General features: G+C 36.3%; 1 protein-coding gene across 1 annotated transcript in view; it reads left to right on the top strand.

The window, feature by feature from the left end:
* LOC137651096 (protein sax-3-like) overlaps positions 1 to 24,375 on the top strand; it is a 745,749-nt gene that overhangs the window by 434,623 nt on the left and 286,751 nt on the right. The window contains 1 exon segment of the mRNA XM_068384236.1: positions 16,146 to 16,293. Within this exon segment, the coding sequence (XP_068240337.1) occupies positions 16,146 to 16,293 (148 nt within the window).

Genomic DNA, 24,375 nt, shown 5'->3' with positions numbered 1-24,375 from the left:
TATCAATTGACAGTATAGGAAAACTAGAAAGAGAATAGTTCTGTAAGTTTATGCTTCACAACAGGTAGATTTTTTTAGAATATTAATACAGATGTTTATTCATGTGAACTTTTATATATACCTACTGAAACACTTTGAAATCAATAAAACCTTTACGTAAACGTTTATATATAACTACTGAAATACTTTGAACTCAATAAAATCTTTACGTAAACGTTTATATATAACTACTGAAAGACTCTGAAATCAATAAAATCTCTACGCAAACATCTATATTCAACTACTGAAAGACTTTTAAATCAATAAAATCTTTACGTAAACGTTTATATATAACTACAGAAAGACTTTGAAATAAAAAAGATCTCTACGTAAACGTTTATATATAACTACTGGAATACTTTCAACGCAGTAAGATCTATACACAAAGGTTTATATATAACAACTGAAAGACTGGACAAAGTTAAGATCTAACATCATCATCATCATCATCATCATCTCCTCCCACGCCCATTGACGCCATGGGCCTCTCAGTTAGATTTCGCCAGTTGTCTCTATCTTGAGCTTTTAATTCAATATTTTCCATTTATCATCATCTATACTTCACGCTTCACAGTCCTCAATCACGTAGACTTTGAATCAGGGTTTAAACAAGTAATTACCTTAGTTTGAGGTAATTACCTTAGTTTGAGGTAATTTTCATGGTTTCAAGGTAATTCTAAGATGATTTCGCTTTTAATAGCTTAAAATTTAAGGAAATTGGAAAACATTAAGGTAATCTAAGGTAAAAAGCAGCAGCTTTTAAGATAATGGCCCCATGAACCATAATAGAGTTTAAACCCTGCTTTGAACGCAGTAAGATCTATACATAAACGTTAATATACAACTACTAAAAGACTTTGAACACAACGAGCTCTGAAAACTCCATCCCTTCGTCAAAGAGAGGATAAATTGCTTCTCAAAGAGGGACTACAAACAGTTTTCCTTGGAACTGAATCGAAATTCGAGAAGAAGAAACGCAGAGTGATCTACCTGAGCGCTACAGAGTCGTAGTCCTAATTACGTTCCATGTCCAGAACGGAGGAACACGCATCCTTTCATCAGGGCCGCATTGTTAAGGGAAAGACAAGAGACGAGACAAAAGCAAGGCGGAAGGAGTCCGCAGGAAGAGGCAGGAACGAAGGGAAGGGGAGAGGAGATAGATGCGACGAAGGACGGCCAGAGGAATGAACGGAAGGAACGAGGGGAATGGGGATTATAGCTACAATGAGAGAGAAAGAATGGAGGGGGAGAAGAAGAAGGAATAGGATGAACAGGAAATGAGAAATGAGGAGAAAGGGAAGACCAAAACAAATCTGGAAGAGTAAAGATGTGAAATACAATGACTAATGTGAGTAGGACGAATGGAAATTCTTCTCTACAGAAATATTTTGATGAATGAGTAATTTTAAGAAGGAATAGGATGAACGGGAAATGGAAAATGAGGAGAAAGGGGAAGACCAAAACAAAAAAGGAAAAGTAAAGATGAAAGCACAAGGATTAATGAGAATTGGTTTAAAGGTTTAAATGCCACTCATGAATGACAGAGGTAACCCACAATGAAAATGCCCTAGCTAGCATCACAATGCCCTAGCTACCAGCACAATGCTCTAGCTAGCACGACATGGCCCTAGAGACTAATCATATATCCATATCATCAGCGCCCAAGCACTACACCAAAGCTAGGTCAAGGGAGGTAGAGCTATAGGCTCTCCCAGACGCCCTATCCTTAGCTAACAACGATGGTGAGGTTGCAGACACTACAAGAAACTATCGAGTTTGAGCGGGACTCGAACCCCAGTCTAGCAAATTACCATAACAACAAATGTGCAAATATGAATTCCTCTCATTAGAAAAATATTTAGATAAATTAGTAACTTTTAAAAGAAAAATAAACTGTAACATCTTTTACTCGACTGGCGAAATCTAACCGAGGCCCTTTGCGTCACTAGGCGTAGGAGGAAATGATCATGATATCTTTAACTATGAGTGAGTATCTACATGGAAAGTGTTCCTCAAATGTCAGTTCTTTATCTTGAAGACCGAAAAAAGGTATTTATTTACTGGAGATCTACTACCGACGACTCATGATGTAGAGAAGGGATGAGAGATAGAACAAATTTACATTTGAATTATTTTTCTTCTGGAGGTTGTTGATCATGGAGGAACTTGGGCAAGGAATGAGAGAGAGAGAGAGAGAGAGAAAGAGAGAGAGAGAGAGAGAGAGAGAGAGAGAGAGAGAGAGAGAGAGAGAGAGAGATAGATAGAGAGAGAGAGAGAGAGAGAGAGAGAGAGAGAGAGAGAGAGAGGGGGGGGGGGCTCATATAAATAAGTCTCGTTTTACTAATATTTCAAGCTATTAGATGATAACAGGAATAATGTTCAGAATGTATCTTCATTAACACGTAGGAGATATTTACACTATATCAATAAGACGGTAATAAAATATATGATGGGGTACGCAGTTTAACTGAGAAAATAACTACAAAAATTAAACGTTTGCTACATCATTTGACCTTATCAACTTATTTTGAAATAGCAACCCACACCACAATATCTCCAATGTAACCAAAGTAAATTGTGCGAATTCTGCTCCTCCAACAAATAATAATGAAATGTTGAAATAATAATGGGGTATTCAGTTCAACTGGGACAATAAACTAGAAAAAAAAAAAAAAACATTTCAGCTTATCAACTTATTTTTAAGTAACACCCCCCCCCCAAGTAACCAAGTAACCAATACTAATGCAAAGTCACCAAAAAATGATGGGATACTCAGTTTAACAGAAAAAATAACTTCGAAAATTAAACGTTTTCTAAATCATTTGAGCTTATCAAATAACCCTAAATAACCAAGTAACCAATACTGATGCTAAGTCCACCCCCCCCCCCCAAAAAAAAATGTGGGGTACTCAGTTTAACAGAGAAAATAACTACAAAATTAAACGTTTGCTAAATCATTTGAACTATAGTAACCCCATCCCACCCAAGTAACCAACATACCCAGGAGCTTATGTGCATAGATGAGGAAGAAGAGCAACTCACCGTGCATAGGTTTTGCAGTGGAAGCATGCGAAAGTTGCAAGAAGTGCTATTGAAGAAAGTTAAAGGGGAAGAGACTGGAGCCACTCTTCTAGGTCACACCGAAGACGGGGGTTAAAGAGAGAGAGCCCCAAGGAACAAATTATAAAGGCTTGGCTTAGGAAACGTCCTTTGGGGGGGGGAAGGGGGAGGGGAGGAGTCTGTCACCAATCCAGATATATCAGAGAAAGTTTCCAATGGACTGAGTGAGTGATTGATTGATATTAATTAACCTCATTACTGACTGGTAACTTTCCTTATTACTGTCAATGAAGGTGATTATTAAAGGAACAAATGTAATGGTGGAGATAAGATATCATTTCTTATTGAATACTACTGTACTTATACTAGTGTAAGAGACAAACCAAAAACGACGGCTTAATATTTAGATAGATAGATATGCATACACGCACGCACACAGATTCAACCCTTCCACCCACCTCTTCATTTCCTAACTGCAACCAGCTGGTTCGGCAGTTTGTGGAGTGTGTGGTTTCCGAGTGTATCTCTCAGGGTACCAACTCCCGCCAGGGTATGACTACTTTACCTCCCCCTCAGCATGACAGATATAATATATATATATATATATATATATATATATATATATATATACACATACACACATATATATATATATATATATATATATATATATATATATATATATATATATATATATATATATATATATATAATCAAACACTTGCTTTTTAATACATACGGGAGAATACTAGCTAAGTTAGAGCCTAAGTTGTACAAGCAGGATGATATAATCCCTATATTGGCTTCAACAAGGAAAATAACCAAGTAGAGAAAGGATATAAGGAAAAATAGATATTATATATATATATATATATATATATATATATATATACATATGTGGACAGACACTTGCTCTGTATTATATAGAGAGATGTTACTGATAGTATATATTACTTGCCATACAAGAAATAAATATGACAGAGAGATGTTCGTTTTCCTTGTTGCTCTGGGATCATTGTTATGAGCAAACCATTTAAAGTTTTACCTCTATACATCAAGATAAATATCCGGTCCATGTATACAAAAATGCTATGTGAAATCAACTAAAACTAGAGGGGCACTCAGTAGTGCACAGACCTCCACCACGGCAGCTTGTTTCTCGACCTTTTGATCGAGCTTGACCTTGACCTTTGACCTTAACATGAATTAACTGGCGTAGATTTTCATACACTCATATATGAACCAAGTATGAAGTCTCTGTAACAGCGATGTCCAAATTTATAGCTGATTACGTGAATTGGACATTTTGCTTGACCGTGCCTTGACCTTTGACCTTGACCTTCCAAAACTTAATAAATTTCAGCTTTTTATATAACAGTTAATCCATGGAAGTTTCATTATTCTACGATGAAAACTGTGGCCAGGAGGCTGTTCACAAACAAGCATACTAACAAACACACAAACATGGGGTAACACATAACCTCCTTCCAAAATTCTTAAATAGGGAACAACGTACCCCAGCGAAAGAGAAGAATACCAAGGCATTTGTAGTCACTGAAATGGTACTTTATATGCAAAACACCCTCACTCATTCTCAGCCGTTTCCATCTGAATATCTAACGTCGCTTAATTCACTGGGGAAGGGATTTAGTAATTGGTTAGAAACGGTGAGAACGCTCTAATAATTGTCATTCTCATCTCATTAGAGAAGTAAACACTCAGATCAGATATATCAATATGTAAAGGCTCCCATCCGTCACACACAGTTGAGCCGATACATACGTATATTAACAGAACACCACAGGATTTGCAATGCTTGCTTACCGAAATGCATGAAATATCACACGAGGTTGGGCTCTAGATACAGTAAATAGAAGATAGACACAGATGATAAAATATGCAATGGAAGAGGAAAAATCATTGGAAGGAGAAAGGATTGATGAGGTAGAATCATTTAATTATTTAGGAACTATGATATACAATACATGGTCTTTAGAATTAGCGTTTCGTGAAAGAGTGATGAGAGAAAATTAGATAATGGCTAAAAGTTTTATTCCAGCTGTGATCAATTTGTGGAATGATGTTCCTAATCGGGTGGTTGAATCAGTAGAACTACAAAAGTTCAAAGTTGCTGCAAATGTTTTTATGTTGAACAGGCTGACATTATTAATTTTATAGTTTATATGACATATCTGTTTTGACGTTGTTACTGTTTTGGAATAATTTATTGTTAATTTGTTCTCATCATTTACTTATTTCCTTATTTCTTTTCCTCACTGGGCTATTATTCCCTATTGGAGCCCTTGGGCTTATAGCATCTTGCTTTTCCAAATAGGGTTGTAGCTTGGCTAGTAATAATAATAATAATAATAATAAATAATAATAATAATAATAATAATAATAATAATACTAATAATAATAATAATGAGTAAAATTTGGAAAACAAATCACCTGAAATTAGTTATAAAAAATCAGCTTATAAATCAGTTTAGTGAGATAGGTGTTACTGCATGGAAATGAGGGATGGTATCACAATGAAACAATCTCCAAAAAATTGACCACAGTAGATTTGAGAACTAAACCCTCAACAAGAAGACGTAAACACCTTGTCCTTGTATCGAGAGCAATTGAAGTCATATGGCTGACAGAAAGATAAATAAAACATATGGATAGAATTTCGTTGCAGTAGGGAAGGATCTATTAAAATAATCATCAGCTATGTTATATACAATAGTATGACATAAGTATAAGAAGTTCTTTCAAAGGAAAACGCAATTTAGGTTATTTTTTTCAGTGTATGTGTGCCCCTACCTTTCCAGCTTAACGTTTACGACATGAGAAGAAATTTATCATTATTAAACTAGATTAACTACTATTTATACATGTAGGAACATTTAAATCCTTCTCTCATTTTCCGTATGAGCCATTCATTTCTACACTCACAGTAAACCTAACCTACCTAACCTAACTTAATCCAAAAAGCTACAGCAGTAGTGAATCATTACGAAATAAACACAAAAACAGAGAGGAAGAAATTCAATATTATGAAAGAAAAGTACAACATACTTCGTCCATAAAATTCTGAGAGAGAGAGAGAGAGAGAGAGAGAGAGAGAGAGAGAGAGAGAGAGAGAGAGAGAGAGAGAGAAACTAATACCTCATTATATTACTATCATACGATGCCACATTCTCGGAAGAGCGAAATACAAGGAGAATGTGTAGTGTCTCTCAGATTTGTTATATACGTTAAGAGAAGGAAGGGCCTCCTCCAACGGCCTCGGAAAGAGCCCCGCAGAAGGGGCATGTCAGCAGATGCTTCCCTTCTCTTGTAGTCCCCTCTTCTTTAGCCGCGGAGGGCCCTAAACAAGGCTATGTAGCGGGTGCTTTTGCGGCCATTATGCCTCTAATGGATGTCCCTTATGACTTCAACGGGCCGCTTTGTGTAGCTGAAAACCTTCCTTGTTTAATAACTGCATCACGATGATGCCGGGAAGAATGCTTTCTGGAGTAGCATGTAAAACGCATCTCGGCTCGACATTAGATGCGTTTTTTAGGTGTCTGTGTTTGTGTGTGTCGCCTGGCAAGGGAAGCAATCCAACTTGCACTTATTCTCTCATCTTCTCTTGGTAAATTAGACGATACAACTCCACTGACGTCTCTCTCGTATGTTGGGTGCTCCAGTATTATCTTTTTTTTATTGGACTTTTCCTTTCCTCTTGGTATTACAAACCGCAAAAATGAGGAAATGAAGATGTCTGATGGAGAATACACTCCTAAGCTGAGGGGATTTTAAGCAAAAGGAAAATGGCTTTGAAATTAAAACCTTTTATGAAGTTCTGTTCTTAAAATACTTTATTTTAATTGTTCATTTCTTCTCTTGTAGTTTATTTCCTTATTTACCTTTACCATTTGGTCTATTATTCCCAATTGGAACCCTTGGACTTATAGCATCCTGCCTTGCCACCTAGGGTATTATCTTAGCTAATAATAATAATAATATAACGTCATGGTGGTGATTTTTTCAGTGTCTTTAGCTTTCAGTCCAAATGCATAAATCATTTACAATTCAAAACCATTAAGGGGAGAGAAATAAATAACATATTTACAAGTCCAAATCATTAATGGGAGAGAAATAACCTATTTACAAGTCCGAACAATTAAAGGGAGATAAATTAATAACCTTTTTACAAGTCCAAACCATTAAGGGGAAAGAAATAAATCACCTATTTACAGGTCCAAACCATTAAGGATAGAGAAAGAAATAACCCTTTAGAAGTCCAAACCATTAAGGGGAGAGATAGAAATAACCCTTTACAAGTCCAAACCATTAAGGGGAGAGATATGAATAACCTATTCAAAAATCCAAACTATTAAGGAGAGAGAAATAACCTATTTACAAGTCCAAACCATTAAGGGGAGATAAATAAATAACCTATTTACAAGTCCAAAACATTAAGGGGAGAGAAATTAATAACCTATTCACAAGTCCAAATCATTAATGGGAGAGAAATAACCTATTTACAAGTCCGAACAATTAAAGGGAGATAAATCAATAACCTATTTACAAGTCCAAACCATTAAGGGGAGAGAAATAAATCACCTATTTACAGGTCCAAACCATTAAGGATAGAGAAAGAAATAACCCTTTAGAAGTCCAAACCATTAAGGGGAGAGATAGAAATAACCCTTTACAAGTCCAAACCATTAAGGGGAGAGATTTGAATAACCTATTCACAAGTCCAAACTATTAAGGTGAGAGAAATAACCTATTTACACGTCCAAACCATTCAGGGGAGATAAATAAATAACCTATTTACAAGTCCAAACCATTAAGGGGAGAGAAATTAATAACCTATTCACAAGTCCAAACTATTAAGGTGAGAGAAATAACCTATTTACAAGTCCAAACCAGTAAGGGGATAGAAATAAATAACCTATTTACAAGTTCAAACTATTAAGGGGAGAGAAATAAATAACCTATTTACAAGTTCAAACTATTAAGGTGAGAGAAATAACCTATTTACAAGTCCAAACCAGTAAGGGGATAGAAATAAATAACCTATTTACAAGTTCAAACTATTAAGGGGAGAGAAATAAATAACCTATTTACAGGTCCAAACAATTAAGGGGAAAGAAATAAATAACTTATTTATAAGTCCAAACCATTAAGGGAAGATAAATAAATAACCTATTTACAAGTAAAAACCATTAAGGGAAGAGAAATAAATAACCTATTTATTTACAAGTGTGAACCATTAAAGGGAGTGATATAAACAAGCTATTTACAAGGTATTTGAATAACCATCCTCATAGAAGGACTTTAATCCCTAGTTCCAAGAAACTCATATCTTGTCATTTCTGAAGAGTATACTTTTCTACCTTCGACAAAGTATTTCGTAAAGTTACCAGAGAATTCAAATGACACTGGATTGTTTGAAGTAGAATATGCTCAAACAAAAACACACAAATGAACGACATCCTTTTTATCTGAAATTTTCTCAACTTGCGTTTCCATCTTGGGAATTATCCCATCTGGAAACATCCAGACATTCTCCGAATACTTCTGTCGCCTAATTCAAAATAGTCATTCCAAAAGGAATGTTGAGGAATGTTATGTATTTCTTCCTTTATAATATTTGAGTTTTCATTCCACCTTTTTCTGGCGTGAAGTCATCTCCAGAAACGGATTATTAATCTCATCAAAGAAAACCAGAGTAGTTGTTCGTAATCACTGAAATTCCTTTATGTCATAATTATATCATTTTATTGCCATGGAAGTTTTTGTGAATATACATTTCAACCCATTCTTTAATGTCTAAGTCCCCCTTTAGCCTGTTTTTCATTAAACACCATATCTCGTTTCATTGTGTCAATTTTTCAAACAGAATCAACTGGTGTTGTTTGATGTTGCCAGTTTTAATAATTCCCTTCAACAGCCGTGTGTATCAACTGTTTGGATATCCTTCTTACCTAGTTATTTTCCTTGTCTGTTCTTCTTTCTGTTGTACTAGAGTACGTGACCCGTCAAAAATGACGGCTTAATATTCCAACAGATATTCACACACACGCGCACCCACCTCTCACACGGGGTATAATTACTCCCTCTCTCCATATCCCCAGGGATGGGGAGAGCTAGGCGTGACCAGGAAGAAATATATAGCCCTTTTTGAATATCTGAAGAAGATTACCTTAACATGGTGAAAGGGTTTGAGTATCACCATAATGAGGTCAAGGCCATCAATACTAGATTGGTTTGCTGTGAGCAATCAGACAGTCTCCCACCATCACCAATCCACAGGAGCAAGCATGGTGATGAAAACTGGCCCAAACCCAAATATGAAAAAGGACATGTCTGACGTGTCTCTCCTGCAGTGAACTAGAATGGCTGCATTTGGTGGCATGGTGTGTGTGTGTGTGTGTCTGTGAGTGTGTATGTATGTATGTATGTATGTATGCATATATATATATATATATATATATATATATATATATATATATATATATATATATATATATATATAATATATATACATATATATACACACACACATATACATATATATATATATATATATATATATATATATATATATGTGTGTGTGTGTGTGTGTGTGTGTCTTTGTGTGCATGTGTGTGAGAACAAAGCCCTCAGAAGTATATTGGAAGTTAAATGGCAGGGCAGGATTAGAAATGACACTAAAAGAGAGATTACTCGAGTACCATATGTGGACCAGATCATGATGAGGGGTAGATGGAGATGGTTTGGGAATGCTTTTCGTACTCCCCGAGAGACATTAGTTCATCAAAAGTTCAGCTGGGCTCCACACGGCACAAGAAAAATTGGAAGTTCCAGGCCTACATGGCTGAGAACTATGAAGCCAAAAGTAGGAGATGATGAATGGACAAGTATTGAATTAAAAAGCTCAAGATAGAGACAACTGCCGAAATCTAACCGAGGCCCTTTGCGTCAATAAGCGTAGGAGGAAATGATGATGATGATGATATCTATATCTATATCTATATATATATATATATATATATATATATATATATATATATATATATGTGTGTGTGTGTGTGTGTGTGTGAGTGTGTGTGAGTGTGTGTGTGTGCGTGTGCGCAAGATTATGTTCGTTCGTTTGTACGCACAAGGGTAGGACGCCACGCATACTCACATTATGTATACAAACAGTCTTTACCCTAAAGAGAAACATTTGAGCTGATTCCCACCGCAACCCTTTTCCACTGAGACCGTGGGTGGAATAAATTCCCTTCATTCATTTAGGAATTGGTATCGAGTGAAAATTCCCAACAAGAGTTATAAGCTTATTTGTACAGCATTTGCAACAATGATTCCCAATGAATATTAGTGGTATCGACCGAAAATTCCCAACAGGAATTATAAGCTTATTTGTACAGCATTTGCATCAATGATTCCCAATGAATATTAGTGGTATCGACTGAAAATTCCCAACAGGAATTATAAGCTTATTTGTACAGCATTTGCATCAATGATTCCCAATGAATATTAGTGGTATCGACTGAAAATTCCCAACAGGAATTATAAGCTTATTTGTACAGCATTTGCAACAATGATTCCCAATGAATATTAGTAGTATCGACTGAAAATTCCCAACAGGAATTATAAGCTTATTTGTACAGCATTTGCAACAATGATTCCCAATGAATATTAGTGGATATCGACTGAAAATTCGATATTTGTACAGCATTTGCATCAATGATTCCCAATGTATATTAGTGGAATCGAGTGAAATTCACAACAAGAATTATAAGCTTATTTGTACAGCCTTTGCATCAATGATTCCCAAGGAATATTAGTGCTGGCGTAATTCCCTTCTCTATTCATTAAGGAACTGGTATCGAGTGAAAATTCCCAACAATAATTCTAAGCTTATTTGTACAGCATTTGCGTCAAGGATTACCAATGGATATTAGTGGTGACGTCAATAAATACGATTTGATCAAGAAAATAATTTTAACAATAAATCTAGTACATAAACCTGGATTGTAATAGTATTATCTCATTAATTGACTATCTTTCATACACTGTTAAAAATTTGCCGTAGAAAAAACGGTAAAATTCCTGGAATAAATGTTGCCAGGTATTTACCGTTTTAAAAACGGATATATTGACACTGAGTGATATTATGGTATCAACCCGTAAAAGATAATAACCAAGTAAGGTGAAACTACGGTCGCGTGAATTTTACTGAAATACTGCCGAGAACAGTTTTATTTTTACGGAGAATTTCCGATTAAAATTAAGGTTTTTTTTTTTTTTTTTTTTTTTTTAACAGTGTACTGTATGGACAGATATTGAAACTTGACATGGCGTGTTTTGGAGAAGAACAGGTCTGATTGAGGCTCAGCTTCTATAGGGTCCCATGATTCTAATGAAGAATGTTTAAAGGCCGCTCATGATTGTTTGATTGGTGATGATTTGGACTCCTTAAAAAACCATAATATTCCCTCAATGTAACTATAAGAGATTACTCGAGGGCCATATGTGTATAAAAATCAGACTATATCAGTTTAGTGAGATCGGTGTTACTGTATGGACATGAGTCGTGGTATGACAATGAAACAATCTCCAATAGATTTAGTAGCTTTGAGAATAAAGCCTTCAGAAGGATATTAGGAGTTAAATAGCAGGAAAGGATCAGAAATGGAACTATAAGAAAGATTACTCAATTGCCATATGTGGATAAAAATCAGGCTATATATCAGTTTAGTGAGACCGGTGTTACTCTATGGACATGAGTCGTGGTATGACAATAAAACAATCTCTTACAGATTTAGTAGCTTTGAAAACAAATACCTTAGAAGGATATTTGGAGTTAAATAACAAGACTGGATTAGAAATGAAACTATTAAGAGAGATTACTTGAGTGCCATATGTGGAGGAGATCATGATGAGGGGTACATGGAGATAGTTTGGGCATGCTCTTCGCACTCCACAAGAGAGATTAGTTCAACAAACTATCAACTGGGCTCCAAAAGGCACTAGAATAGTTGGGAGACCCAGGCCTACATGGCTGAGGACTATGAAGCGTAAGGATGGAGGTGATGAATGGAGAGGCATTGATTTGAAAGCTCAAGATACAGACGACTGGTGAAATCTAACCCAGGCCCTTTGCGTCAATAGGCGCAAGAAGAGATGATGATTGGTAGCGGCGTCAATAAATACAATTTGATTGGTACTGATTTGGTCTCCTTGAAATACCTTCCTTAATTCAACAGAAAAATATTGTTAAATCAACGCCAGCCAGAATGAAAAAAAAAAAGTACTGGATAGAAAAATGTTTTAAATAGAATTTATTAACAAAATTTAATCAAATTTACGGATATCCAAAACACACACGGTTAACTTTTTTCATATTATTATTTTTTTTTTTTTTTTTTTGGAGCCGTAGCTCTGAATATGATTTAAAGGTGATATGCCACCCAACTGCGGTTTCCTGAAGCTTAGTTTTTTCCAGATATTTCATCACAGTGGGAGATTTGATCCCTCCGGATTTGATAACAAATACACATCATTTGTCTTTTTATTTCAAACTGGCCTGTGTATACATCAACAGGTATACATACACGTTTGTAATAAGTGTATCGTGTGTGAATATACACACAAGATGTTAGGTCATATGTATTTTTATTCATATAGTAGTCATTCATACATTTCATTTATTATAATAAATATTAATATGTGTTCCAGATATATACATATACAATATCTGTATGCATATATATATATATATATATATATATATATATATATATATATATTTATATATATGATGTATGTATATAACTATGTATCTTCATATATATATATATATATATATATATATATATATATATATATATATATATATACATATATATATATATAGGCACTATAGATATATATTACATATACACAATATATATATATATATATATATATATATATATATATATATATATATATATATATATATAGTTATAAGAACTGATATCGAAAACTGTAACTATAAAACCGAAAGCCAAAAAAAATTGGAGGTAAAATTCTTAATTTTTATTTTCTTAAAATTCCTCACAAAAATTAAAATATCTGAATAGAAATTGAAATCAAAGATGATTTTCAGTTTGTGTAGACAATCAATTTGAAATAATTCTAAAGGAAGAAAAGTCAGGAAAAAATAAAGAAATTAATAAATCTATTCATAAAGAAACCATTAACATGTAAACGCAGATAAGCAATACTGGGGTCTTGTTTACTAATAATAAATTATGCTGGAAACAGTTTCAAATATCATTGCAAATATTTCAATGCATCCAAAAACGTATATTATAATGACCGTTCGTGTGATATAGAACTCGTTTTGTAATAAAAAAATAGACGAAATATCCTGTATTAAGATGGCCGCAATAGGAATGAGGAACTGAAGTATATATATATATATATCATTCAACACATTTTTCTTTTTTTCTTTTTTAGTCAAGTACGTTGATTTCAGGTGTGGGCATATGCTGGGGATAAATGGTCAAGAGGGAGGGGAAGAACCTGGTAAGGGTAGATGATCTAGAGAGGGGCAGAGAATTAGATGGTGAGATAAGGTGAAGGATGATATGGAGAGCGAAGGTTTGGTGGAAGAGGATGCCTTGATAGAACGCATCAGGCAACCGACCCCTTAATTTTGGGATAAAGGCATAAGTTGAGGGTAGATGGTGTGAGGAGGGCTTGGGAGGAACCTGTTATGGGGAGAAAATCGAGAGAGAGGTAGAGAATTAGATAGTGAGATAAGGTAAAGGATGATATAGAGAGAAGAGGTTTGGTGAAAGAGAATGTCTTTGATAGAAGGCCTTGGAGAGGGCGCAGCAGGCAACCGACCCCTTAATTTTGGGATAATGGTGGGAAAGAAAAAGAGGACATTGATTTTAGGCTTTAGACGTATAGTAATATATAAAAAGACCGCATAAACAACACGTCAAATAATATAGTTTTACTGCGAACATTTGTGTATAGGGAGACAGATAATGTACAATAATTCATAGGATTATAAATGAAACTATACGAAAAATTATTCTAGTGCCATATGTGGCTGAGATCATGGTTATGGGTAGATTGAGATGGCTTGGGCATGGTCTTCGCACTCCCCAAGAGATATTAGTTCACCAAACTCTCACCTGGTATCCATAAGGCACTAGAAGAGTTGGAAGACCCAGGCCTACATGACAGAGGACTGTGAGGCGTGCAGTAAATGATGAATGGAGAAGTATTGAATTAAAAGCCCAAGATAGAGACGACTGGCAAAATCTAACCGAAGCCCTTTGCGTCAATAGGCGTAGGATGTGATGATGGTGATGTAAGCAATATATTTGTGTAGGTATCTTGATCCTTACAAAAAAAAATCATCATATATTGTTGTAGACATCTTAATCCTTAAAGAAACAAAACACACCATTTGTCACAAAATTTCTTGAAGAAAATAAAAATAGTGTGTAGCTTTTCCACCGATAGAAAGAACACCCAAATGGAATAAGAAAATTCCATTTTTGTCCCTGACGGACTTCTCTGGATTTCCTTCAATCACTTGATTCGATTTGTATTTTTTTTTTCATCCCAGAAGACATCAAATACACAAGTCTTCTTTGTTTCTGCCCATCCTCCCTTCCTTCCTCAATCCATCTCTCGTTTCCTAACCCCCTCCTCCCCCTCTCGTTCCCTCCACACCCTCACAAACACCCTCAACCAGTGTTGCTAGGTTGGCCTTTTTTCAAGCCAAAAAAATCCAAATTTGGCCTTTTTTAAAATTAGTTAGCCTTTAGCAATATGAAAAAGGTGGGCTTTAAATGATATATTTTTGGCCATTTTCTAGTAATGGGTTGGCCTTATAAGCTGTGGTTGATTATAAGTTGGCCTTTTCTCATTTTAGAAAACCAGGCAACCCTGCCTTCAACTCCCTCCGCATCAGTGTTGCCAGGTTTTTTATATGATAAAAGGCCAACTTATAATCAACCACACCTTTAAAATGCTGACCCTTTTTTAGAAAAAGGCCAAAAACATAGTATTTAAGGCCCACCTTTTTCGTGATATTACTAAAGGCCCACCAATTTCAAAAAGGCTAAATTTGAGGCTTTTGGCCTGAAAAAAAGGCCAACTGGGCAACACTGCTCCACATCTCCCTAACCTTTTTTCTTCCCCCCTCTGATGACGGACGCCAGCTTACGTGGTGTTGGTAAGCAACAGATGTGATGTCTTAGATGTGCTCTGATTTCTGATGGAACGTGGAATTTCCATCATTTTAATGCCTCCACGTTTCCTCTTTGATAAGGACCTCCGGGGAAATTTCCAAGATGTCCTTTGGTCACAAGGGATATTGGGGATGCCTGTATACATGTCTTGCAGGTCGAAGGTGGATTATTTCCCTATTTTTTGTTCGCTTCTGATTATGTGCTTCTACTGTGATTACTATGTTGGAATTCGAAGAGAATAAGAAAATTATATAGATACTCAAACATTCATGTAAGTTAATTATATATATATATATATATATATATATATATATATATATATATATATATATATATATATATATACATATATGTATAAGTATATATATATATATACACAATATATATATATATATACATATAAGTATAAGTATATATATATACATATACATACACGTGTATATATATATATATATATATATACATATATATATATATATATATACATATAAGTATAAGTATATATATACATATACATACACATGTGTATATATATATATATATATATATATATATATATATATATATATATATATATATATATATATATATATATTGTGTACATTACATATACATATATATATATATATATATATATATATGTATATTTATATATATTCCATGGACATAATAGCTTAGTCTCCCAATTAATTAAAATTCATAATAATAATAATAATAATAATAATAATAATAATAATAATAATAATGTTGCCAAGCTTTCTCAACTAATCCTGATATTTTCTTATCTTCCAGTTCTTCGTGACGATTTCCGGACCTCGCCCACGGGGGCGAGAGTGGTGGCTGGAGAGAGGGCGGAGCTGGACTGCTCTCCTCCCAGAGGTCATCCTGAGCCTATAGTGTCATGGACAAAAGATGGACATCAACTCACTCTTGATAACAGGTAAGGACGAACAGGGGAAGATATTGGTAACACAGTTATAGTTGAGACAGAAACTACAGTACCATTAACAACTGTAATAATAATGGTTTTACGGTAAGAAATGCTAATTTGAGCAATTTATTGGGTGATATTCTATTGAAGTTGGAGAGACTATTTTTGTAATTAAAAAGATATCTTTGTAATTATTCGTTTATTGTAAGAAGAGACTAGTGTCATTATATGAATATTTATACAATATATATATATATAATGTATATATATATATATATATATATATATATATATATATATATATATATATATACATATATATACATATATATATATATATATATATATATATATATATATATATAGACGTTGAGTGTGTGAGGTGGACGTGCTCAGGGGCGCTCCGGACAATTACTGGAATAACTATGGTCATTTAAGCGCTTTCCCGTTAAAAATGTGTGTGTATGTGCATGAAGCGCTGCTCTGCCTAGTGAAGTGTTCTCTATCACTTGCAATCCTGTGCTTCCTGTTATAATTGAAAATTTCCCTCTAATCCAATCAGTGATCGAAATTTCTTCCCCCCTCAGTGCCATTGGCTGCTTTTGGTTCAAACAGTGAAAATGAGAAAAATAAAATGAGAGGAGTAACAGTTTGCTCTTAGCTCACCCTAAACACAAATGACCCCGAGTATCGATAGTGCCTCTCGTCCCTCCACCCCTCACATACAGAACAATTGTGTTTATTTTATCAATTCTCGCTCTAACAACAGCGATCCGGAGTCCATCACAGATGTCGTGAGAAATCTTTTCTCGGAAGAAGATATCACAATTGCTTATGTATCGTGCAAAGACTTCATCCCCGACGGCATTCGGAATGATCGAAATGCAAAGAGCCTGACTTCTCAGAAGAAAATCTCTCTCATGTCCACATGACTCAAAACCACAACAAATGTTACTATTTGTCCGGATAACCAATACACCCTACCTCCTGCCCAGCGAGCTGACCTCAATATAATGACTGTTCATAACATTGCAGTAAAAGCCTTGGAGTTGTCAACTTCGCTTTCAAATAACTTTGAAGATCTCCATGCAATCCATGACACAATCGCTGCAATGAGGCAGCAAATCAGTGATGCAGTAGGGCAGCAAATCAGTGATGCAATCACTGCAATGAGGCAACAAATCAGTGATGCATTGGGTCGCCAAATCAGAGATGCCATCGCTGCAATGAAGCAGCAAATCAGTGATGCAATGGCTCTACAAATCAAGGATGCATTCGCTTCAATGGGGCTAAAAATCAATGAGATAACAAATCAAATTGGAAAGATGAAGGGAAAATGTAATAAGTTGAATGACCCCACGGACCAACCCCAATTAATACATGAACAACCCTCGACTGACCTCACGCCCACCTCGGACCCACAAAACACCCTCTCTGGCCTGCCTGATACAGGGCCAAGTATCGTTACGAAGCAAACACCAGTCTTGGATACCACCACTTCCCCCTCCATCGTTAGACAGAAGAGATTCAAGAGAAGTACCACCCACTCCTACCTCGCTCCCCTCCCCCCCTACGACCGAATCGTATGCCAGAGCCCTAATGTCAAATGCCCAGGAAGACGACGAGGGATGGCAGACCTCCCGGCGAAAGACAAAGTCCCGACCCGACCGCAACCACAGACAGGTCAACCAGCATTCTTCCGGGAATATCTCCCCTCACCCCCGCCCAAAGAGATGCCATGTCGTTGTCCACAACCTGTATTCCTCAGTGACTGAAGATGCCATCAGGCTACATATTAGGAAACTAACAGGATCAGACCCCCTCATTCTTCATAGCCTAAAGTGTAAGGTAGAAGGTCGAGTTGCATCAAGGTTTCCTGCTTATTCCATCATCGGGAGTGTCCTTTTATAATCTTAAGAGAGACCAGCCTCCCCCAGGGACCCTAAACGCCCAAATTGATCTACAACAATCAGCCTCACCCAGCACGCCCCGGCACCTGCCATACCCACACCCGCTGAGATTTCTGCTATTATCTCCAAAGGTCGACGAAATTCATGGAGTCATTAAGTATTTTGTCTTGGAACATATACGGGATCAAGCGGAATTTACCTGATTTCCGTGGCATTATTGCACTGCAAGAAACCTTACTCCTCCCCCTTGACCTGGCTATCAGTGATTCGGTTCATGTTGATTATGACAGTTTCTCTGTCTCGTCGATGGTTACTCACGACTACATCATTCAAGGCCGTCCGAGAGGTCTCTCATTTCTATGGCATAGATCTCTGGATAAGTGCGTGAAACCAGTGACGTATCAAACTGACAGACTTCTCGGCCTGCAAGTAATGATCGAAGGTAAAACCATATTAGTGATTAATGCATACTTCCCCTGGGAGTGCCAGTCAGACTTTGATCAGTATTGTATATTGCTAGGAGAAGTTCAAGGTATTATTAATGATACCTCCGCTGACCATGTGTGCCTAATAGGAGACTTTAATGAGCACCCATCTAGACTATTTTATAATGAATTACAGTGTCTATGTCTTCAACAATCTCTTCAAATTAGCGATGTTGCCATCCTGCCTCCTTCCTCCTTTACTTATATACAAAACAGAAATAATATGTCCATCACATCCTGGCTTGATCATTGAATTACCACTGACCGCCTGCATAGCTCTATCACTGAATGTATTATACGATAGGACCTATCGTCTGCATTCGATCACATACCCCTACTACAGATCACATATCACACACCCTCCCTCCTGGCGGCACCCATCCAAAGGGAGAGGCTACCATCCATCTCATGGGATTTCTCCAACCTCCAGAAATCCACTATATTCAAACGCTTATCTGAAAGTAATCTCCGCTCGATAACTCAGCCTGCTGAAGCCCTGTTCTGCAATAATCCTAAGTGCCGCAACGAACAGCATAAAACAAAACTAAAGGAATTCTACGTAAATATAGTAAATGCCTTACGGAGCTCGGGAAGAGACACGTTTAGACTCTCTAGAGGTAACCATCGAAACATACCTGGTTGGAATTATTTAGTTAAAGACCTCTATGCACACTCTCGAGATATGTTCCTTCTTTGGAGGAACGATGGTAGCCAGAGAGAAGGTCCCCTTGCTCTACAGATGAGGCAAGCGAGAGCACAGTTCAAACTTGCTCTTCATCAATGTCGTAGCACCGAAAATCAGCTACGAGCCCATGCATTGTCCAGAAAATTTACCACCCATGACTTCCCCCATCTTTGGAAAGATATTAATTCACTAAACCCAAAGTCAAACAAATTATCCCAAAGAGTAGGGGATGCAGTTGGCGAAGAATCCATCGCAAGAATGTGGGGGGATCACTTTAGTACCATCCTAAATTGTATAAATGACCAAGATACTCGAAATGAAGTGGATACTCTCATCAATGTCAATATGGATTTTCAATATAGTGACCGTATCTCCCCGAGTGACGTGTGCGAGGCTATCAAGAAATTACCTAGTAACAAGGCACCCGGCTGCGATGGCCTTCCTGCCGAGGTTTTCAAATTCTGCCACCCTATAATTTATATCCTATTTTCTGCACTATTTAATGCCTGTATATTACACCAATATCTCCCCGAAACCCTTCTACTTGTCCACTTAATATCTCTCATAAAAAACAAACTTTAGGATGCCAGTGACCCAGGAAACTACCGCCCCATTGCCATCACAACAATTTCATCGAAAATATTTGAATCTCTTCTGTTCCGTTGCCTTGCACCATTTCTCCACACCGCAGACAATCAATTTGGTTTTAAGACTAAACACTCGACCGACACCTGTTTATATATTTTAAAGGACTTATTGAATTTCTATATATCCTCGGCCTCCCCTGTCTACTTATGTTTTGTAAACGTGCGGAAGGCATTTGAGAGTAAACTATCTGAAACTCTTTTTGAAACTACGCAAAAGGGGAACTCCTCTACATCTCATTGGTATATTATACTGTTGGTTCTCAACACAACAGTTCTGTGTCAAATGGGGCAATGTCCTCTCCCAGCCATTCAGTTCATCTAACGGTCTCAGGCAAGGAGGCATCCTCTCACCATATTTATTTAATGTTTACACAGACGATTTGAATATCAGACCGAATTCACTTCCCATTGGTTGTACGGTTAATGGCTTTACCATAAATAACCTTTGCTACGCTGACGATATGGTCCTCATCTCCCCCTCTGCCCAAGGCCTACAACGTCTTATCGACACCTGCAACGCATACGCTAATGAACATGACATAATCTATAACGAATCGAAGACACGGTGCATGTTGTCCTTCCTAGAGCGCTCCGATTCGTAGAAGATCCACATATTTTCCTCCAAAACCATCAGCTAGCATTTGTCAATGATTTTCCTTACGTAGGTCACATCATTACGAAAGATTTAAAGGACACATCTGACATTGAAAACAGGCGACGTAAATTGTGTTGTCTAGGGAACATGGTAACGAGAAGATTTGCCTTCTGCCGCCAAGATATCAAAAAACACCTATTTCAAACCTACTGCTATAACATATACGGCTGCTCGCTATGGGCAAACTATACGCGTGAATCGATGAGACGTATCACAGTCATTCACAATGATATCCTAAGACGCCTCACCAATACCCCGAGGCACCATTCAGCTTCAGCTATGTTTGTTGAAAATAGACTGGATAACCTAAAAACCATCATTCGACGCTCTATAGTAAGTCTCACCTCCCGCCTACGATCTAGTGAAAATTCCCTAATTCAAAATATGCTTGCAAGTGCAGCGAGAATAAAATCCAAAATGTGGGAAACCTGGAATAAGGAAGCGTCAGTACAATGAATTGTATTCACTAATCTTTGATAGTGTGGCTATGCCAAATCTTCATCACTAAATAACTTAGGTATAATACCCAGTAATGTTATGATAACGTGTTTTATTATGTTACATCTTTGTTGTCTGGAAGTCCTGTATCCATCTGCTCTGTGACTATATCTTTTTTCCCAGTGTTCTTTCATTATTCAAGCAATTTGTGTTCCAACTTAATTATCATTGTCATCGCCATTTTTTTTCTCCCTCTCTTTTTGTTTGCTGATATGTATGTTATCATCCTTATTAAGCGTTAATTCTATTGTGATTTTATTACCCAGACCTTAGAACTCTGTGGTCAACCTGCTAATTGATGTTTGTAATATATCACTGATATTATTGCATATCTCATTTTTTATTTTTACCGATGTCAAAAGTGTAAGATCACTGTACCCTTATTGTAACTCTGTATATGGCTTTTGCTGAAATAAAGATTATTATTATTATTATTATTATTATTATTATTATTATTATTGTTGTTATTATTATTATTATATATATATATATATATATATATATATATATATAAATATATACACATATACTCACACACACACACACACACACACACACACACATATATATATATATATATATATATATATATATATATATATATATATATATATATTCTTATCACATCAGTTCATGAAAACCATCTGGTTTCAAAGTAAAATATAAGTAACTCAACATCAAAACGTGAAATACACTTTATTAAATCCATCTAGATCTCTCGTCACGAGTTATTTTTGTTAAACAAAATTGCAAATATGCCCTTTTTCCTTTTAAACTTGTGCAAGCAACCAGTATCAATACAGCTGTATTGTGCAGTTCGACCCACAAAAGAATTACTTCTCCAATAGATGGGATGGCCTGGACTGTCTAGTGCAAGGGAAGAGACACTTCAAAAAGGTTCATTAAGAAAAAAAATAAAACCCAAGGCTCAATCTTCTTTCAGACAAGATGGGTTTTCCACTTTCCATTTAAACACAACTCACGGTTGGACTCTTAGGTACAAGAGAGAGTTCATAAAGAAGAGAAAAAAAAACGAAGGCTTAATTTTCTTTTAGATGAGTTGAGGTTTTCCACGTTCCATTTAAACTGAACTAGAGGGTTGGACTCTTAGGTGCAAGAGACAGTTCATAAAGAAGAGAATAAAACCCAAGGCTCAATCTCCTTTTGGATGGGATGAGTTTTCCAATTTCCATCTAAACTGAACGAACGGGTTTGACTGTTAGGTATAAGAGACAGTTCATAAAGAAGAGCATAAAACTCAAGGCTCAATCTCCATTTAGATGAGATGGGTTTTCCACTTTCCATTTAAACACAACTCACAAGAGACAGTTCATAAAGAAGAGAATAAAACCCAAGGCTTAATTTTCTTTTAGATGAGATGAGATTTTCCACGTTCCATTTATACTGAACAAGAGGGTTGCACTCTTAGGTGCAAGAGACAGTTCACAAAGAAGGAAATAAAACCCAAGGCTCAATCTCCTTTTAGATGAGATGAGGTTTTCCACTTTTCATTTAAACTGAACTAACATGTTGAACTGTTAGGTGCAAGAGACTGTTCATAAAGAAGAGAATAAAACCCAAGGCTCAATCTCCTTTCAGATGAGATGAGTTTTCCACTTTCCATTTAAACAGACCTCACGGGTTGGACTCTTAGGTACCAGAGATAGTTCATAAAGAAGAGAATAAAACCCAAGGCTCAATCTCCTTCTAGATGAGATGGGGTTTCCACATTCCATTTAAACTGAACTAACGGGTTGGACTCTTAGGTGCAAGAGACTGTTCATAAAGAAAAGAATAAAACCCAAGGCTCAATCTCCTTTTAGATGAGATGAGGTTTTCCCCGTTCCATTTAAACTGAAAAAATGGGTTGGACTGTTAGGTGCAAGAGACAGTTCATAAAGAAGAGAATAAAACCCAAGGCTCAATCTCCTTTTTAGACGAGTTTGGTTTTCCACGTTCAATTTAAACTGAACTAACGGGTTGGATTGTTAGGTGAAAGAGACAGTTCATAAAGAAGAGAATAAAACCCAAGGCTCAATCTTCTTTTAGATGAGATGGGTTTTCCACGTTCCATTTAAACTGAACTAACGGGTTGGACTTTTAGGTGAAAGAGACAGTTCATAAAGAAGAGAATAAAATCCAAGGCTCAATCTCCATTTAGATGAGATGGGTTTTCCACTTTCCATTTAAACGTAACTAACGGGTTGGACTTTTAGGTGCAAGAGACAGTTCATAAAGAAGAGAATAAAACCCAAGGCTCAATCTCCTTCTAGATGAGATAGAGTTTCCACATTCCATTTAAACTGAACTAACGGGTTGGACTCTTAGGTGCAACAGACAGTTCATAAAGAAGAGAATAAAACCCAAGGCTCAATCTCCTTTTAGATGAGATGAGTTTTCCATTTTCCATTTAAACATAACTCACGGTTGGACTGTTAGGTGCAAGAGACTGTTCATAAAGAAGAGAATAAAATGTTAGGCTCAATCTCCTTTCAGATGAGATGGGGGTTTTCCACGTTCCATTTAAACACAACTCACGGTTGGACTGTTAGGTGCAAGAGACAGTTCATAAAGAAGAGAATAAAACCCAAGGCTCAATCTCCTTTTAGATGAGATGAGTTTTCCACCTTCCATTTAAACATAACTTACAGTTGGACTGTTAGGTGCAAGAGACTGCTCATAAAGAAGAGAATAAAATGCAAGGCTCAATCTCCTTTTAGATGAGATGGGGGGTTTTCCACGTTCCATTTAAACACAACTCACGGTTGGACTGTTAGGTGCAAAAGACAGTTCATAAAGAAGAGAATAAAACCCAAGGCTCAATCTCCATTTAGATGAGATGAGTTTTCCACTTTCCATTTAAACTGAACTAATGGGTTGGACTGTTATGTGCAAGAGACAGTTCATAAAAAAGAGAATAAAACACAGGGCTTAATATCCTTTTAGATGATATGAGTTTTCCACTTTCCATTTACTCTCAACTAACGGGTTCGACTCTTAGGTGCAAGAGACAGTCCATAAAGAAGAGAATAAAACCCAAGGCTCAATCTTCTTTTAGATGAGACGGGTTTTCCACGTTCCATTTAAAGTGAACTAACGGGTTCGGTTCTTAGTTGCAAGAGACAGTTCATAAAGAACAGAATAAAACCCAAGGCTCAATCTCCTATTAGATGAGATGGGTTTTCCACGTTCCGTTTCAACACAACTCACG

Source organism: Palaemon carinicauda, chromosome 1, assembly GCF_036898095.1.
Source record: "Palaemon carinicauda isolate YSFRI2023 chromosome 1, ASM3689809v2, whole genome shotgun sequence".
Lineage (NCBI taxonomy): Eukaryota > Metazoa > Arthropoda > Malacostraca > Decapoda > Palaemonidae > Palaemon > Palaemon carinicauda.
The sequence above is the reverse complement of the archived record's forward strand: the minus strand, read 5'-3'. Positions and strand labels throughout refer to the sequence as shown.